This window comes from Mercenaria mercenaria, chromosome 16 (assembly GCF_021730395.1).
Source record: "Mercenaria mercenaria strain notata chromosome 16, MADL_Memer_1, whole genome shotgun sequence".
Classification (NCBI taxonomy): domain Eukaryota; kingdom Metazoa; phylum Mollusca; class Bivalvia; order Venerida; family Veneridae; genus Mercenaria; species Mercenaria mercenaria.
The window spans coordinates 15,454,240-15,470,640 of NC_069376.1; the positions used below are offsets into that span (position 1 = coordinate 15,454,240).

The 16,401-nt window shown below is 35.1% G+C and overlaps 1 protein-coding gene across 1 annotated transcript in view; it reads left to right on the top strand.

Annotated features, from left to right (window-relative positions):
- Positions 1–16,401, top strand: part of LOC123541418 (uncharacterized) — a 48,902-nt gene that overhangs the window by 11,191 nt on the left and 21,310 nt on the right. Inside the window, exons 3-8 of the mRNA XM_053525774.1 lie at positions 7,880–8,191; positions 8,611–8,803; positions 9,463–9,530; positions 10,147–14,051; positions 14,640–14,781; positions 15,732–15,775. Of these exons, the coding sequence (XP_053381749.1) occupies positions 7,880–8,191; positions 8,611–8,803; positions 9,463–9,530; positions 10,147–14,051; positions 14,640–14,781; positions 15,732–15,775 (4,664 nt within the window). The remainder of the gene's footprint in view (positions 1–7,879; positions 8,192–8,610; positions 8,804–9,462; positions 9,531–10,146; positions 14,052–14,639; positions 14,782–15,731; positions 15,776–16,401) is intronic.

Below are 16,401 nucleotides of genomic sequence, written 5' to 3' on the forward strand. Positions count from 1 at the left end.
GCAGTGAATTTTCAACCCAGCCTCGGCAATGATTACTAAATTTTAAGTGTTTTAGTTATTTTTCAAACATTTAAATTGAATTGTACTTTGTGCTAAGTGCATAGTTAGTGCAGTAAATGTTGCAGTAACTTTGCAATAAATGCAAAACGGTATTGATTCTGACATCTTTCACTGCATACATAGAACAGCTGCACTCCACACCACATAATTATACATCCATCTACAAATTTCACTATACACCTTTTAGATTGCAAGTGTATTTGTATTCGCGGTGTTCATTTCTGAAAACTCAAAGTTGAAAAATTATGTTTACACACATCCTAAAACATAAATTTCTAGAAAAAGTACTTAAAGTAAGAAATGACCAAAGTATTTCTTTTAACTTTTAAAATTAAAGACAAATGCAGTTCTTCTTGATGCAGTAATACATGCATATCAATTAGATATCAAAGTGCTGCTATGTTTAAAAGAATAATTTAGGTCATCGAAAGATAAAAAATATCTCTTATACGACAATACAGATCGTATTCGTATCTTACACAAGTATAAATGGTTTAATTATGATAAAATGGTTCGTTTCAGATTTTAGTTCCCAGAGTTTTTTTATAACAGAAAAATATCATTGCATTGACCACTTTTTATAAGCGATTGTACAGCTTACGGCGATAGAACGGCTATGATATAGCAGAACAGATATATTTAAATAGCGACAATACTTCTGCATGTGACCTACCTTTTTATTGAGCGAATGACAAGAAACGCTTGAACTATAGTTTTGGCGTTATTCGCTAGTCGTCCGTCTGTCTGTCATTTCGCAGTAATATCTTAGTAATGGTTAGCCACGTTGAGTTGATGGCTGCTTCTCTGCAAATTTCTGGAAAATCGAAATAATATGACCAAAGGTATTGACCTTTAATGAATTAAAACATCAATTTTTGTCTTTACGCAACTATATCTTAATAAAAGTTGATCAGTTAAAAATTTGTAATTTTGCATTTTGTAAATCAAGTAAGTACGTCTAGAGTAATTGACCTTAAAATAATCAAATACTGCAACGTTTTCCTTCCCTGGGCAATATTTTTGGTAATGGTTTGCTGTAATAAACTAATCTTTGTAATTTCTGATATTTATTCCTCGTCAAGTGTTGTGAAAATCAATATCATGTAACCAGAGTTACTGCCCTTACTTAAAACCCGCGTTTTTGTACTTTCGCAGCCTTGCCTTCCATATCTTGGTGACATATTCAGCTGATATTTAGTATGGTTGTATGTTTATTCATACAAACTGTATTGCGTTTTGTTTTAATCGAGGTTGTTTGATCACAGATATTGTCCTTTCATTGATAGAAGACTACAATTTTTGTCTTCTGCGTCCATATCTTGATACTGATTTATCTTTTTTTCTTAATGTGTCCTTATATTTACTCAACATCTGCTTCTCTGCGTATTTTAAGTAAAATGTATGACCAAAGTCATTACCCTTCAGTTAATTGAAACTGCGTTTTGTCTTTTTGTAGCCATATCTTGTTAGCTCACCTGAGCAAGGTGATTTTCTGTGATCGCTCGATGTCCGGCGTATGTCTGTCTGTCTGTCTGTCGTCTGTCAACATTTAGCTTGTGTGTACGATAGAGGCTGTATTTTTCAACTGATCTTCATGGAATTTGGTCAGAATAATTGCCTTGATTAAATCTAGGCCCAGCCAGAAAATGGGTTATCTGGGGTTAAGAACTCGGTCACTAGATTAGATCAAAGAAAAACGTTGTGTATGCGATGGAGGCTGTATTTTTCAATTAGTCTTCATAAATTTTGGTCAGAATGATTGCCTTGATAAAATCTAGGCCGAGTTTGAAAATGGATTATCTGGGATTAAAAACTAGGTCACTAGGTCAAATCAAAGAAAAACATTGTGTATGTGTTAGAGGCTGTATTTTTCAATTAATCTTCATGCATCTTTATCAGAATGATTGCCTTGATAAAATCTAGGCCGAGTATGAAAATGGGTCATCTGGGATCAAAAAGTAGGTCACTAGGTCAAATCAAAGGAAAACCTTGTGTATGCGATAGAGGCTGTTTTCTTTTAATTGATCTTCCTGAAAGTAAGTCAGAATGATTGCCTTGATGAAATCTAGATAGAATTATAATATGGGTCATCTGTAGTCAAAAAGTAGGTCACTAGGTTAAACCAAAGAAAAACCTCGTGTATGTGATAGAGGCTGTATTTTTCAACTATAATAGCCTTGATAAAATCTAGGTCAAGTTCGAATATGGGTCATCTGGGTTCAAACACTAGGTCACTAGGTAAATCAAAGAAAAACCTTGTGTATGCGATAGAGGCTGTATTTTTCAATGGATCTTCATGCAATTTGGTCAGAATGATAGCCTTGATAAAATCTAGGTCAAGTTTAAATATGGGTCATCTGGGATCAAAAACTAGGTCACTAGGTCAAATCAAAGAAAATACTTGTTTTTGCTCCAATTTTAGTGATAATTGGTCAGAATATTTTTTTCCATGAAATCACTAGGTCAAACATGTTTACACTGTTATGGTGTATTATGGTGTGTTGTTTCTCAGGTGAGCAACCTAGATGCCATCTTGGCCCTCTTGTTTTTTTAGTCACTTTGTGTTGATATATGGTGTGAGTGCATATATGAACCCATATCTTCACCTTTGCACATTTTTAACTTTTGGATATTTCCCTTTAATCTATTAAAGACAGCAACTTCTATCCATTTGCATTGATATCTTAATGTTTATTCGGATGTGTTCATATTTGGTGCGGATGTTAGTATATACTCATAGCTGCTTCCTTGCAAATGTGGTTAGCATCAGTATTGTGTTGGTAAAGTTTGCCAAAGATTTGACTAAAATGATCGTTTTGGCTGATATTTTTAAATAACCAGAAGCTGCTATTTCTGTCCTTCCAGTGCCAAATCTAGTTGAGTTAATATGTGATTGGTTTCATATACTTGCAAATACAAAACAAGAAATGTCATCTCGCTTGCCCTATTTATATGGAAATTCTAGCTACTAAAATGGTTATTAAAGAAGTACAGATAGTTAATACAAATCTGCATATTTCTAACATTATTATCTACATGTATATGACCAAATTATCAGTACAAAAAAATGAGATTTTTCAACTCATTGGGAACAGATGTAAATTTTGAGCAGATTTATAATTCATTTGATTGATACCCTTCAAATATGGATTAATATAGAATCTTTAACCAAACTGATTGAATACAAACCCGCCAACTGACATCTTTTTAGGTCATCTGAGTTATTGTGATCGCTCGATGTCCTTTACGCAGATAAGCAGGTGCGTAGTGAAAGTCTGGCAAGAATGCACAATTAAAACGTCTAATCTATTTCGTTGCAATTAGAAATCTATATCATGCAACGGAAGGTGCTTTATCATACGCAAACATTGGTAACTTCATATTCTGTTTAACAATTTAGGTACAGTTTTGCAATTTATCTATCCTTCTGTTTGAATACTAATTTTGTAATAAACTTGAACATGTGAAATATTACAATCATGCGCCGTCTATGCTAACGGTTTAAAAAGGCAAACTTCTATAATAGAACTACATGTATAACACAATGTCAAAAAAATGGAAAAAAAGCCTAAAAGAAATTTTGAATAGGATATATTTCATAATACTGCAAACATAATTTTCACGCATAATGAATTGTAAGTTATTTTCAAACGCCATAGAATATCCGATATATTTTATAATTGTACTTACATGTATACAATTATCTATTATTCCATGGTCACATTATTGAAAAACAATAAGATCAAATAGAAACCAAACTACTATACCCAATTTTGCCCTGGTATGACACCGTTACAAGTCGTACGATATTACAGTTTATGATATCCAGTCAATCATGCAAAATATTTTCAATATTAATATCTTATTTTATGAATCAGTATGTTAGTACAATGTTTACCCAATGCTAATGTATATACTTCTTAAAAAGACTATTTTTGGTTCGCTATGGCCTAATATATGTTAATTCAATGTATACTTTAACATTGAGACATGGAAGTCTGTTCCTTAAATCCGATAAGTTCTATATTCATGTTTGCTATAACCATTTTGTTTTACATTGTTCAAAGAATGGCTAAAATAGGGACATTTTAAATTGTTCCTTATAACGAAATATGTACCGGAAATTCATTATAACTGTGTTCGTTATATTTGTAGTTAACTGTATATATAAATTTGGTTAGCGTGAAATCACAGTGGCGAAGTACGAGATCACAATAGCGAAGCGCGAAATTACGTAAAATTCACAATTTCGCGCTTCGCCATTGCAGTCTTGCGCTTCGCAAACATAATTTAGGGTTTGTGCTTCTTCTTCATGGGTGTTAAGCGAAGCGTTGGATCACGATGGCGAAACATAAATCATGACGGCAAAGCACGAGATCACAAGCGCAAAATCTCGAAATTTTCTCGTGATCTCACGCTGCGCCACCGTTATTTCGCTCTTCACGCTTCGCAAACATGCGCAGGTGATAGCCAAATGACGAAGCACGAAATTGCTAAAAATTTTGCGATCTCCCATTTTGCCGCCGTGGCCTCGCGCGTCGCATATCCCCAGAGAAAGCAGAGCGTGAAATCTCGAAAATTGCTTCATTGCGCATTTTGCCATCATGATATCGCGCTCCGCCATGGTGATTTCGAGTTTCACGCTTCTCCATCATGCTCGGCGATACGTGAAGCGCGGCATCACGATGGCAAAGCTTGAGTTATGAAAAAATTCTTTTTATTATATAACTATCGTATATATACTTATAGAGACAAGGGACAGCAGTTTACACTGGACACTAGATCTTCATGAAATTCGATCAGAATGTTTGTCTTGATGAAATCTAGGTCAAGTTTGAATATTGGTCATCTGGGATAAAAACTAGATCAACTTGTCGAATCAAAGAAAAGCCTTGCGTATGCAATAGGTGCTTGATTTTGCATTGAATATTTCGTGGAATTTGATCGGATTTTTGTATTGGTCAAATCTAAGTCAAGTTCGAATATGGTTCATATAGATGAAAAGGTAGTATATCTGATTTAATCAAGGAAAAACCTTTTGTATGCAAAAGGGGCGCTGCATTTGTCACTGGATAATCGTGGAAGTTGTTTGGGTGGTTGGCCATATAGAGTTAAGTATTCCTATTACTTTTAGGATCAATGGGTTAAAGATTAAGGATGCAGCAGCCTAAGAGGCCTGTACTGGTTCTTCCCAGGAAAGACTGCTCCGCCTGTATTATACACCGGGCACGTTAAAGAACCAGAATGTCTATTCGCAAAGAGCTAGGCTAAGTTAGCCGGACAGGCCTGTATCTAAAATGATTTCTCTCTATCTGTTCTGGGGGCTTTATCTCACTCTGTCCCTCTGGCCAGATCGCTTTTTGTCTGTACTAGTAGAGGATGAATTTCGCGCCCTGTGCGGCTGCGTTTGCTAAATGTAAAGCGCATTTGAACGAATTTATCATGAAAAGGGCGCTATAGAAATCTGGTATAATAATAATAATAATAATAATAATATTTATTATTATTATTCCTCTCTATTTCTTTCTTTAAAAATACAGAAATAAATTAGAAAACAGTTTCTTTTGTCACACACTCAGCACGATTATTCCAGATATTCCCAAGTTTAGCGGCCTAGGACCATTACAATGTTTAAAAAGAACGAAAAAGGTTTCGCTTATTGTGTCCTTTTTCGGAAAGTAATTAATATCATCATTTTCTGTTTAAAAGACTTCTACAGTTTCTTTTTTCTTTGAAATTCATTAATGAGTCCCATGTCATTTTGGACCTTTAAAATAGTACCTAGAGAAAAAAGGCCACGTCAGGTTCGAACCCGGTCGGCTAGGGGTCAAGGTCATAGGTCAAATTCAGGTAATATTCTCAAAATATGAATTTTGCAGAGCAGTCAAGACGGTCCTGAAAACCCAAGCACTACCTTCACTGAGTCCAGTGACACCATTGGAGCAATTCTCACGACTCCCTGGGTCGGGTCAGCTCAGTCTTGGCCAGCACCCTACCGCATATAACAAGTTAAATCATTTTCTGCTCTGACAAGTTCATATTTTGAGAGATAATATTACCGGAATTTGACCTATGACCTTGACTCCTAGCCGACCGGGTTCGAACCTGACGTGGCCTTTTTTCTCTAGGTACTGACTTGTCCTTTGCAACAAAGGTATCATTTATTAAAATCGGACATCAGGTTATAAAGATATGGCTTCTCAGACAAGGACCACCCCTCTGTTTAATATATGTACAAAGTATACATATTTTCATGAAAACTGATACATTTTGAGACGGTCCTCAGACGAAACCGTCGGCGGTAAAATTATACAGTAACACATCCGTTTAGACAATGTTTGAATTTGATTTATAAAAGTTATTTCATTAAAATATCTTGTGTTTGGAACATTCTACAATTATTTGAATTTAATGAAAAACACGGACATTTTCCGTACGGAAAAGTACGGAAATACAGATTTTATCTTTAATTACGTACAGACGGACGAACAGATGTTTTCTTTTTTGTCACAAACATTCAGATTTTGTCATTGTCTATCAAAACAAGTTTTTATTTGCATTTATTTATCCAAAATAAATATTTTATAAGCACTTTTTCCATATTTTACTGCTAATATTTTACATGTAAGCCAAAAATGACAAAGTTCAGCAAATGTTCCCGACGGCGTGCCCGTCGGGGGAAGAACATTGTTTGTAATATTCGATTAGGCAATACTACTTATCAAAAGAAATTTCACGTTGATACCTTATTTTAACGCTTTTAATAATAAAATGAAATAGATGAATTTTTCGAAAAAAATGCGACCAAGATTAGTCGGTATTTATTCAAGTGAACACCGGTCGACGCATGACAATGCGATACGACATTATGAAAATGTCGTCTCGTATTGTCGAGTGTCACTTCGCGTGTCGTGTATCGTTTGGAATTGTCGAGTGTCGACCCTCACCCAAACCCGCGACACGCGACATACGATACGACATTTGGAAAATGTCGCTTCGCGTTGTCGAGCGTCGTTTGTGATTATCGCATGTCGTTTGATAATGTCGCCGTCGCGTTTGCAGGGTCGACCCACGACAACGCGAAGTGATATCGCGACATTACGAAGCGACATAGCGACAATGCGATAGGACGCTAGTGACATCGCGATATATCGTGCTTTTGAAAAGCGACATTCCAAAGTGGATATCGCGACATTGTCGTTTGGGATTGTCGCCGTCGTTTGCGATTGTCGGGTGTCACTTCGTAATGTCGCTATGTCACTTCGCGTTGTCATGTGTCGATCCCACTAACGCGACGGCGACATTATAAATGGCCCCAACAGTCTATATTTGCATATCATAAAATAAATGTGCCTACCAAAGATGAATTCAGCGCCAAAGAAAAAGTTCGTATGGAGGGAAAGCCTTTCACTATCTCTTTCTCTCATAACTGCCCCGAACTCATACCTATCTTATCCTATCAATAGCAACAGATTGGAAATCATATTGATGTACATGACAGAAAGACGCAAAAGTCTGTTTAATTATTGTGTGTTTTGATAAATGTTATATTCATTCATGCGAAAGCTACCAAGGATTCCAGTCTTATACTTCTTACAAGTGTCGTTTAACAGCAAAAAATATCTTTTATTCGGAAACAATACATTGGACAAGGAAATAGATGGTAGAGAATATATGTATCTGAAATTATTATTCGCAGACTTTTATTTTCATTTAAGACTTTTTAGATTTTGTATAGCTTTTTCAATAGATTATTAACATTACCAGATTGATGCATATATATAATAATAGTGACGTCTAAAAATGTTATTTATTCCAGAACACTTAATGCAGATGAAGATACGCTATGGTCTGATCAGGTATACCAGGCAGTTATCCGCAGAATTGAATATTGATTTATTTCTTGCTGAACTGATAAAGAATCGGGTCATAGAAAAGGAACTAAAAACAGACATTGAACAGAAATATTCTTTTGACGAACAAATGGCTATTCTCGTTGACCACTTGGTTCAGGAGTCGAATGATGACAGCGTTATCATTGGAGCATTTGAATGTCTGAAGCGTTCTAAACCAAATGGTGGACTTTTAGCTGCATTGGTGGAAGGCTCAAATGATGATTGTGAAAAATTCGGTACGTATTTAATTCATTCTATTGACTGTTAATTTCAAACTAACTTCAGTCAAGATAACAGTGTTCAAAGTTTGTAATTCTTACTTGGAGTATTCCAGTTATGTCACACACAGGTTCAACAATGTCGTGTATCATTGATTTTGGATCACTTAAAGACAAAATGAGCTATATAATTGAGCTTTAGCGGGTATACTATATTGCAAGTATAGCATAATGGGTGCCATAAAATACGTGACATATATACCCTGCTATTCAGTAGTCAGATTCGAATTTTAATTTTTGAATATGTCTTTAATGATAATTTTAAGGCATTTTTGATAATGGTTCTAATTTTTTGTTAGCAGCTTCTGAGATGAATAATAGAAATATCAGATTAAAGTAAAAAATAATCTAGTAAAGTTGAAAAAAATATATTACAGAGAGTCTTATTCAGGACAAAGTCAAGACAATACTTAATAGGTCTCTAAAATATAACAAGAGCTCAGTCGTCCAATCATCTGAAGTGCATATATTTGTTGAAAAGGAAATGAAGATACCTCTAGCCTATGACGTTATTAAAGACTGTATCAAACAGACGTTTCGTCTTAATGATAAAAATCCAGAAAATGACAGGTATTATTTTTATTTGCGATACATTGATAATTTGTCTAGACATTTACCTTCACCTAGTGGTCATTAGGATTTTGCACTTTCCATTGCCTCTCATGAATAGACTCAATCAAGCTAAGCCTGCTTTTGTTTTGTTTGTTACATTGCATGCTTCCAAAGGATCTTCATAGAATATTTATTCGGTCATGTAAAAGGCTATAATTAATGCTTCGTTTATTAGAATAAAATACCTAACATGTTTGATTTCAGCATGCTTTTATATTTGTTTGCATTTCTTGTTTTAAAGAGTGTTAAAGTATGTTCAAAATGTAAACAGAGTAACGCTCACAAATTGATTTCATTTTCAAGTTTTGCCTCTGAAGCACATGTTGCTCGTTAACATGTTTTATTTCTTTAAGTCAGACATATCCTTAACTTTATTATCTAATTTCAAATAGCCGTTAAAATGACAGAAATATACGAGATGTTTTGGTTTTAGTGCATGTTATGATTTTCTAGCTGCAACCATCTCCAGTCAGAAACGTTTTCTTTAGTTTCAGTCCATATCACTTTCGAAGAATATATTACTTAATCATAGTTATAGTGCACAGTTGCTTTTGTCTTAACTGTTTGATTTGAATGCTAGTATGCATTATCGAAGAAATATACACTATGTTTTTCAGTTTGAAAGGACTGTGTTGGAAAGAATCGTTTAGAGACTGTGAATGTAAATGTGTACCACATGATAAAGGTATACCTAAAGCCTTATTAATACAGCTAGTATCACACTGCACTTCTTGTTTATATCTGAAAGGTGTATGATAACAAAAAATTGCGATTTGAGTGGAAGCGATTTTAAATTGTTTGTGTAATTTGTACTTAGCGACAGATTTGATGTCTCAAACGAAAGATATGTAATGTAACAAGTACAGGGTAGTAGGAGTCAACGAAGTTGTATTTCAGTGATGGTGTAAACTAGCAAGTAGTGGTTTCTTATATCTATTATTGCAAAAAGCCAATTAGTAATAGACTAGTTATTTTGTGTCGGCTTACTACCCTACATTTACTACCCTTACTTTTGCTTATCTTGCAACACTAGACCGGCCAGAAAGGTTCTAGACTTTATTGACTGTCACTCGTAAAACGCATTTCGTTTAAGTTCATCATTCTTGATAGAAGTATCGTAAATAAAATAATCCGATCAGGGACATACTTTGATCTTAAATTTGTTAACAAATACATTTAAAAAGAATCTTAATAATTAAGCGATACTGTTAAATACTACAGCTGCAGATAGTTTATTAAGTATATTGGTTATTATCACTCACAATAGTATGTCAAGAATGATACTGCTTTATTTCTAACAGCCAAAAATGAAGTACAACAAAAGAAATGCTTGACACTGCGACCATTTGATAAACCAGCGGGCAATATCAAGTACAGTCGATGTTATACCGACTGTCCAGGTAGTGGGGATCTATTGGAACCAAAGCATAAATTTATTTCTCGATCAAATGGCGAACACTACACAACAGATTTTATTTCAAGAGAATGCATCCGCTTTGCAGACGCCTGCATAAACTCAGCACAAAATGGAACTATACATTTTGGAATTATGCATGAAGGAGAGCAAATAAAAATCTTGGGAATACAGAAAGATTGTATATGCTATAAAAACCTAGACTTTGGTTTACAGTCAGCGTTGAATATATGCTTCAAAGAAAATATAAACGAAGTAAAACTAGTACTTCGGCAAGTACAAAGGATTCCAGTCGATGAAGACTCCCTAATCATAGAGATTGACGTTGTGCCGTTTCATGGATACTTTTCTGACAAACTAGTACCAATGCATTTTCCTCCAAAGGGCGTCCAGAAGGAACAATACAACGTATTCAATGGTAATTGTATTGAAGATATCCACTGCGATGAATTACAATCCTTTGAAAAAATAAAAATGTCAGTAATTGAACAGCGTAAGTTTCTTCAAGAACAACTTTGCAAAACAGAAGCCGAAAATGTCGGAATGAAAAGAAAGCTACGCAAAATATTGACAGACGGCAGACCATATTTGACAGAGCTGTATTCTCCGATAATTGTTACGGGAAACATCAATGGCTGTCCAAATGAGGATGAAATCAGGACTAATATGTGCATAGAAAATGCTTTTACATCCTGTAAGGTTGTATTTGAATTTGATTCATCCTCAAATGTTCGAGAAACGGTAGAAAGTGAAAATGATTCTTTCAAATATTATACATCGGAAAGTTTACAAGAAGAATCACTCAGAAATGACGCATTTGGCAACAACGATGGTAAATGTTGGATATACTGCAATGGCTACGAAAATGCAGAATCTCCCCAAGAGAAAAACGAAATGAATATTGCTGACTGGAATAAGAAGAGAAAACGAGGAGTTAAGGAAGCTTTGAACCATGTTCGAGATAAAATTCAAAGGGGAACATGTAAAATGATATTTCTTATTTATCAAAAATATTCAGGTAATGAAAGAGATCCAATGCTAGAAATGGCCCGTGATCCCGTTTTGGAGCAATTCACCGACGAGTGTGTAATCATAGCAGAAAATGAGTCTTATCTAACTAAATGGAAAGAAGAGTTCAAAGATTTCCATGTTAATGAATCATTATTCTTTACTGGATTAAGCTTGGCGTCTGTATTGGATACTATACGGTCCGTGTTTAAAGCAAACCCTGACGTAGAATGTATATTACCTGCTTCGAACGGAAGTGTATGCATGACAAAAAAGGAAATGAGTACATTCCAAGACATAGTCATTGTCAATGGAAAGGAATGTATTCTTGAAATAGAAAACCTTGATGAAGACGCATTACATATGAAAATGGTGGAGACTCGAAACAATTTCTACAGAGGTACAGATTTAACATGGTGGAATTTTCACTTCGCTGGTCAGATTGGTAAGAGAAAGGTACTTGACACAATCGTTGAAGACGTTTACTTCAAGTTAGAACACAGTAATGAATCTGTTGAACTGTGTAAAATATACCATCAGCCAGGAGCTGGAGGAACAACTGTAGGGAAACATATCATATGGCTTTTGAGTCAGTATAGCGTCTGTAATAACATCCCATACCGATGTTGTATCTTACATGAAAATACAACAAAAACGTTTCAACAGATGAAAATGTTCAGACACTTCAAAGACAAAAACAACAGAAGACCGATTATCCTACTTATTGATGATCACGAAGAGGAAGAAGTAGATGCTTTTACTTACAAATTACGGAAGTATGTTTCTAGTATTAAACACTTTTGCTGCATAATTAGCATACATCGAATCAAAATACAAGAGCATCGACCAAATATCATCTGTATAAGTTTAAAGCTAGAAAAAGAAGAACAGCAATGGTTTGAACTCAAAAGTAAAGAACTAGAAAATATCGACGATATCGGAGACATAAATACCCTCATCGCGTTCAATTTCATGAAAACGTCGTTTGACGAAGAAGTTATACTACGCACAGCAAAACACATAATCAGTGGAATAAAACCAGTTGAAAGTCAAGTCCTCAAATGTCTTGCCTTGATCAGCAAATATGAAAAAAATCGAATCGTGGTACCAATTCGTGTTTTTGATGTTCTTACAGACGAAGAGGTAAATGGCGTATGGTGTAGTAATATGAGCGAGTCAATGCAATTGATGATTAAAGAACAATATACCGGAGATTCCAATGGTATATCTATTTTATGTCAACCCTTGGCAAAAGCGATTATCAGGTATTTTGAGGAATCACCGCAGAGAGACAAAATTGAGGACTTTGTCAGCATGATTTTAGATGTATTGGAAAGACTGAAGAAAACATCAGGACGTAGTGAAAATTTTAATGTATTCAGCAAAATAGTTTGCAGCCTTCTAAAAAGGAATTCAACAGTTTCTCGCCAAAAGGAAGATAACAAATGGGGCACTTTTGCAGATCTTGTCAATGCCCTACGAATACCACGACCGTCTGAAGAAATTGCCACCGCCAATAAACGTTCAGAGGTTGTTTTGCAACGTTGTTTCGATATAACCTCAGATGCAATGGTCGGACAACAACTTACAAGACTTTATATTTTGGAATGCAGGTTTGAAGATGCCCAACATACCATTGAAAAATCAATAAAATATATGGGTAGAGATAATTCGTATCTCATTGACACGTATGGAAATATATACAAGGCAATGATGACAAACAAAATAAAGAATTGCAGCAAAGATAAACGAAATATAAAGGATGGAGAAGCAGCTGAAATAGTGCGTTTCGGCTTACAGGCGATAGATACGTATAGAAAAGCACAAAAGGTGGCATTGAGGGAACATCCGAAAAACAAGAAAAGAAATTTAAGTTGTTTCTTCAACGAACTTAATACCCTTGTTACACTTCTCGGTGCTTTTTCAAAGTTCCAGGCAAGTGACGGACACACAGCTTTATGTCAGGCATTTCTAACATCGAAGTACGATGAGCATTGTTCTCCATATAAGCAAATTGTAGAAGAAATCCCGAGAACGATGGATCTGTTGAAAGACTCTGATTTTCACAGAAAAGTAGAAGATAATTTGCGGTTTATTGAAAGTCAGCATCAACTGGTATACTATAAAGAAGCAGAACCTGGAAAGGTACTTAGCATGAGAAGATGTCTTCAGCAATTCTACGACTGTTTAGATGAAGATATATTGTCTTATCCAACGACGTTGTTCGAGTTACAAGATGCATTAGAGACGGCAAAGGAGACACGAAAGAATGAATTTCAAATAAAAGAGAGAGTAGAAACCATCCAAAAACGTCTCAAAGAAGGTATTCGGGAAGAAACAAGTGACCGAGATTTATTGCTGTACATTGGATACTTTATTGTGAAGCATTACGGACAAGAAGAGTATAGAAACCTTTTATTTTACAGTAACGTTGTGATTGAAAGCCAATTAGAACTCTCATATGATGTTCCAATTCTTGAAGTTTTTCTTTATCATGCAGTTTTGCATTGGCCTACGAACAATAGAGCATTAATTGACTCAGAGCATTTCTGCCAACCGACAATGTACAGAAAGTGTCTTCAACACTGGGAAGACTCTTTTCATCACTTACATGGAACCCAATATTCTGACTGTGTCTTCGCTGTTATAAATGGCGCTATTGGATCTGATATATTAAACATTAAACAGGCAGGTGAAGGCAAAATTTGGTATGATGATCCACAGATACGCGATGCGCGTTTTGATGGAAAAGTTCATGATTCCGGCAAATATGTGTCCTACGAGGTAGGGTATGACTTCACTTTTGCCTATAATTTGTAAAGCTGTACGTAATGATGTTTTGAAGCGATACTGTAGACAAAAGGAGTTAGCAAACCGAGAAATAACTGTGGACTATATTAAAATTATCTCTGCTATTTATTGCAATCTTTTGCTAGAAATTGTTAGAAATTCATATAAAAGTTATTCAGTTCCGTACATTATCCGCAGTAGCATTTAACAACATTTATTTTTCAGATAAAGTATTGCTTCACCGATAAGTAGTATGGTTACCTGTTATGACATACAACAAGCATGATAGATCAAGTTAACGTTTTATGAATAACTAGGAGTAGACACCACTTTATATAGCGTGTGTTATACTACCTGTGCTATGTGACCGGTCTGTATTTAATACAGTTGCTGGGCTAAACAAAATTTGAGATAAAGAATAAGTTAACATTTATTTGTGATGTAATTTAATAAATATTAATTGAATTGATTGCCTGTAAACAAATACCTAGTAATGTATAAGCTTTGCAGATGGAACGTTATTTGATGTGTTGAGCTATTGAAAAACAGATCAAGCTATGCAAAGTATATCTTAACTTTCAGGCTACGTATTCACAGAACAGAAGACATGAATTTTTCATCGAAACAGATACAAAGTGTTCTGGCAATATGAAAAACAAAACTGGAACATTTATACTAGGGTTTACATGGAAGGGGCCAAGGGCATTTGCACTGAAGGTTAGAGGTAAGATATTTAAAGAATTTCGTCACAAAAATGTAAGTTGTGCATGCAACTTAGTACCGTTATGTCGTAATCGAAACACGTTAATGTATATATGGTTTAGCTCAAATGCGTTTGTTTATTTAAATGTAACAAAGGCTCTATCATTTCTTTAAACATTTTGTCTGTCTAAAAAGCGAAGGGTCCTCATTTTTTAACAAGAGTGAAGTCTGAGAATATAAGATTCTTTCACCTGATGTAGGTGCAGATGGGTAACTGTTCAGGCGGTAACAAAGCTCCTGCCGAGTTACCACGTAAACAGTTACCCGAGAGCGAGATATTCCCATCTGTACTAACAACCAGTAGTAGAATCTTGTTCTTGCATACCATATTCATGAAATAATAATAACAATAAAATTAATCGAATGGCTTTCTTTTTGGAACCATTTCTCACAGCAGCGTATTAAACAAAGAGCGGGAAACCAGCAGCTGTAAACAGGACAGTTCGTAATACGTCATTTACTGCACGAGAGTCATCTTACACCCCGAAGTGTTTTAAAAAATGGATTTTTCCAGCACCGGTAAAATTTACCGGAAATCCACGTCTGGTATGCAAGAGAGAACCATACACCCTTCACGGCCCAGCAAAACAATTGTCTGCTGTCTTAGAGAACAAACGTGAGAAGTTATTGAAGCTGGAGATTATGGGCCCTGCACTTGCCCATATAACCATTATTCTATTATCTTTAATTTGGAAAGTAGTTCCATAAGTGTTGAATACGGCACCTCTAAAGAATAAACTTCAAAAGAGAAGCGGGTGTATATCATAAATATAAATGATAAACAAAATAAGGCTATTTAAATGGTAATTTGTCTTGCAATCTCTTGATTTTTACAAAAGCATCAGTAAAACAGTCCACAACTAACAGTTTATACCGCAGATCTATGTTACGTAAAATTATTCTATATTACAGACTCTCTTACAACTTTAGAGAGAAGGAAAACAGCATCAAATAAGGTAGGAATTATAATTACGTGGTTCGCTGTTGTATACATGGTTGTTGTTACCTTAATTTGAATTACATTATACACAACGGTAGACGGAAAACAACATATGTTTTAACCACACATAAGTCACATCTTTTTATCATTTGCTATAAAGTTATGAAGCTACTTCTTTTTTTTTTCTTGTTCAGTACAACAAGATAAATGTCGTACCCACTGGCATCAGACCAGACAAACTGGCTTTTTATATTTTATACCCTACCGCTAGGTATTCTATAAGAGCAATATTCTTGAAGGGAAAGTGCACTAACCTCATTCAATCGTACATTTCTCACCTAAAACCCGCAATTAGTTGAATGGGTATCTAGTATATTGAACAAGCGGTAATTTATCTTCCATCGGGCACCGGTCAAATTGTCTCAATATTCCATATTGCAGAGATGTTCCACATATTTCATGCTTTCGTCAACGTTACGGAAACAAATTGCGTGAACATCCCTAATGAATATTCGGTCTAGAGGTCACGGCAGTGTGCGTTTGTTAGGCAAAATGTAAACAAACAACAAAAGAATGCCAAATATTCAGTTTTACAATAAAACTAGAAATGATGAATGAAATTTATCTTGTATATGATTTTGA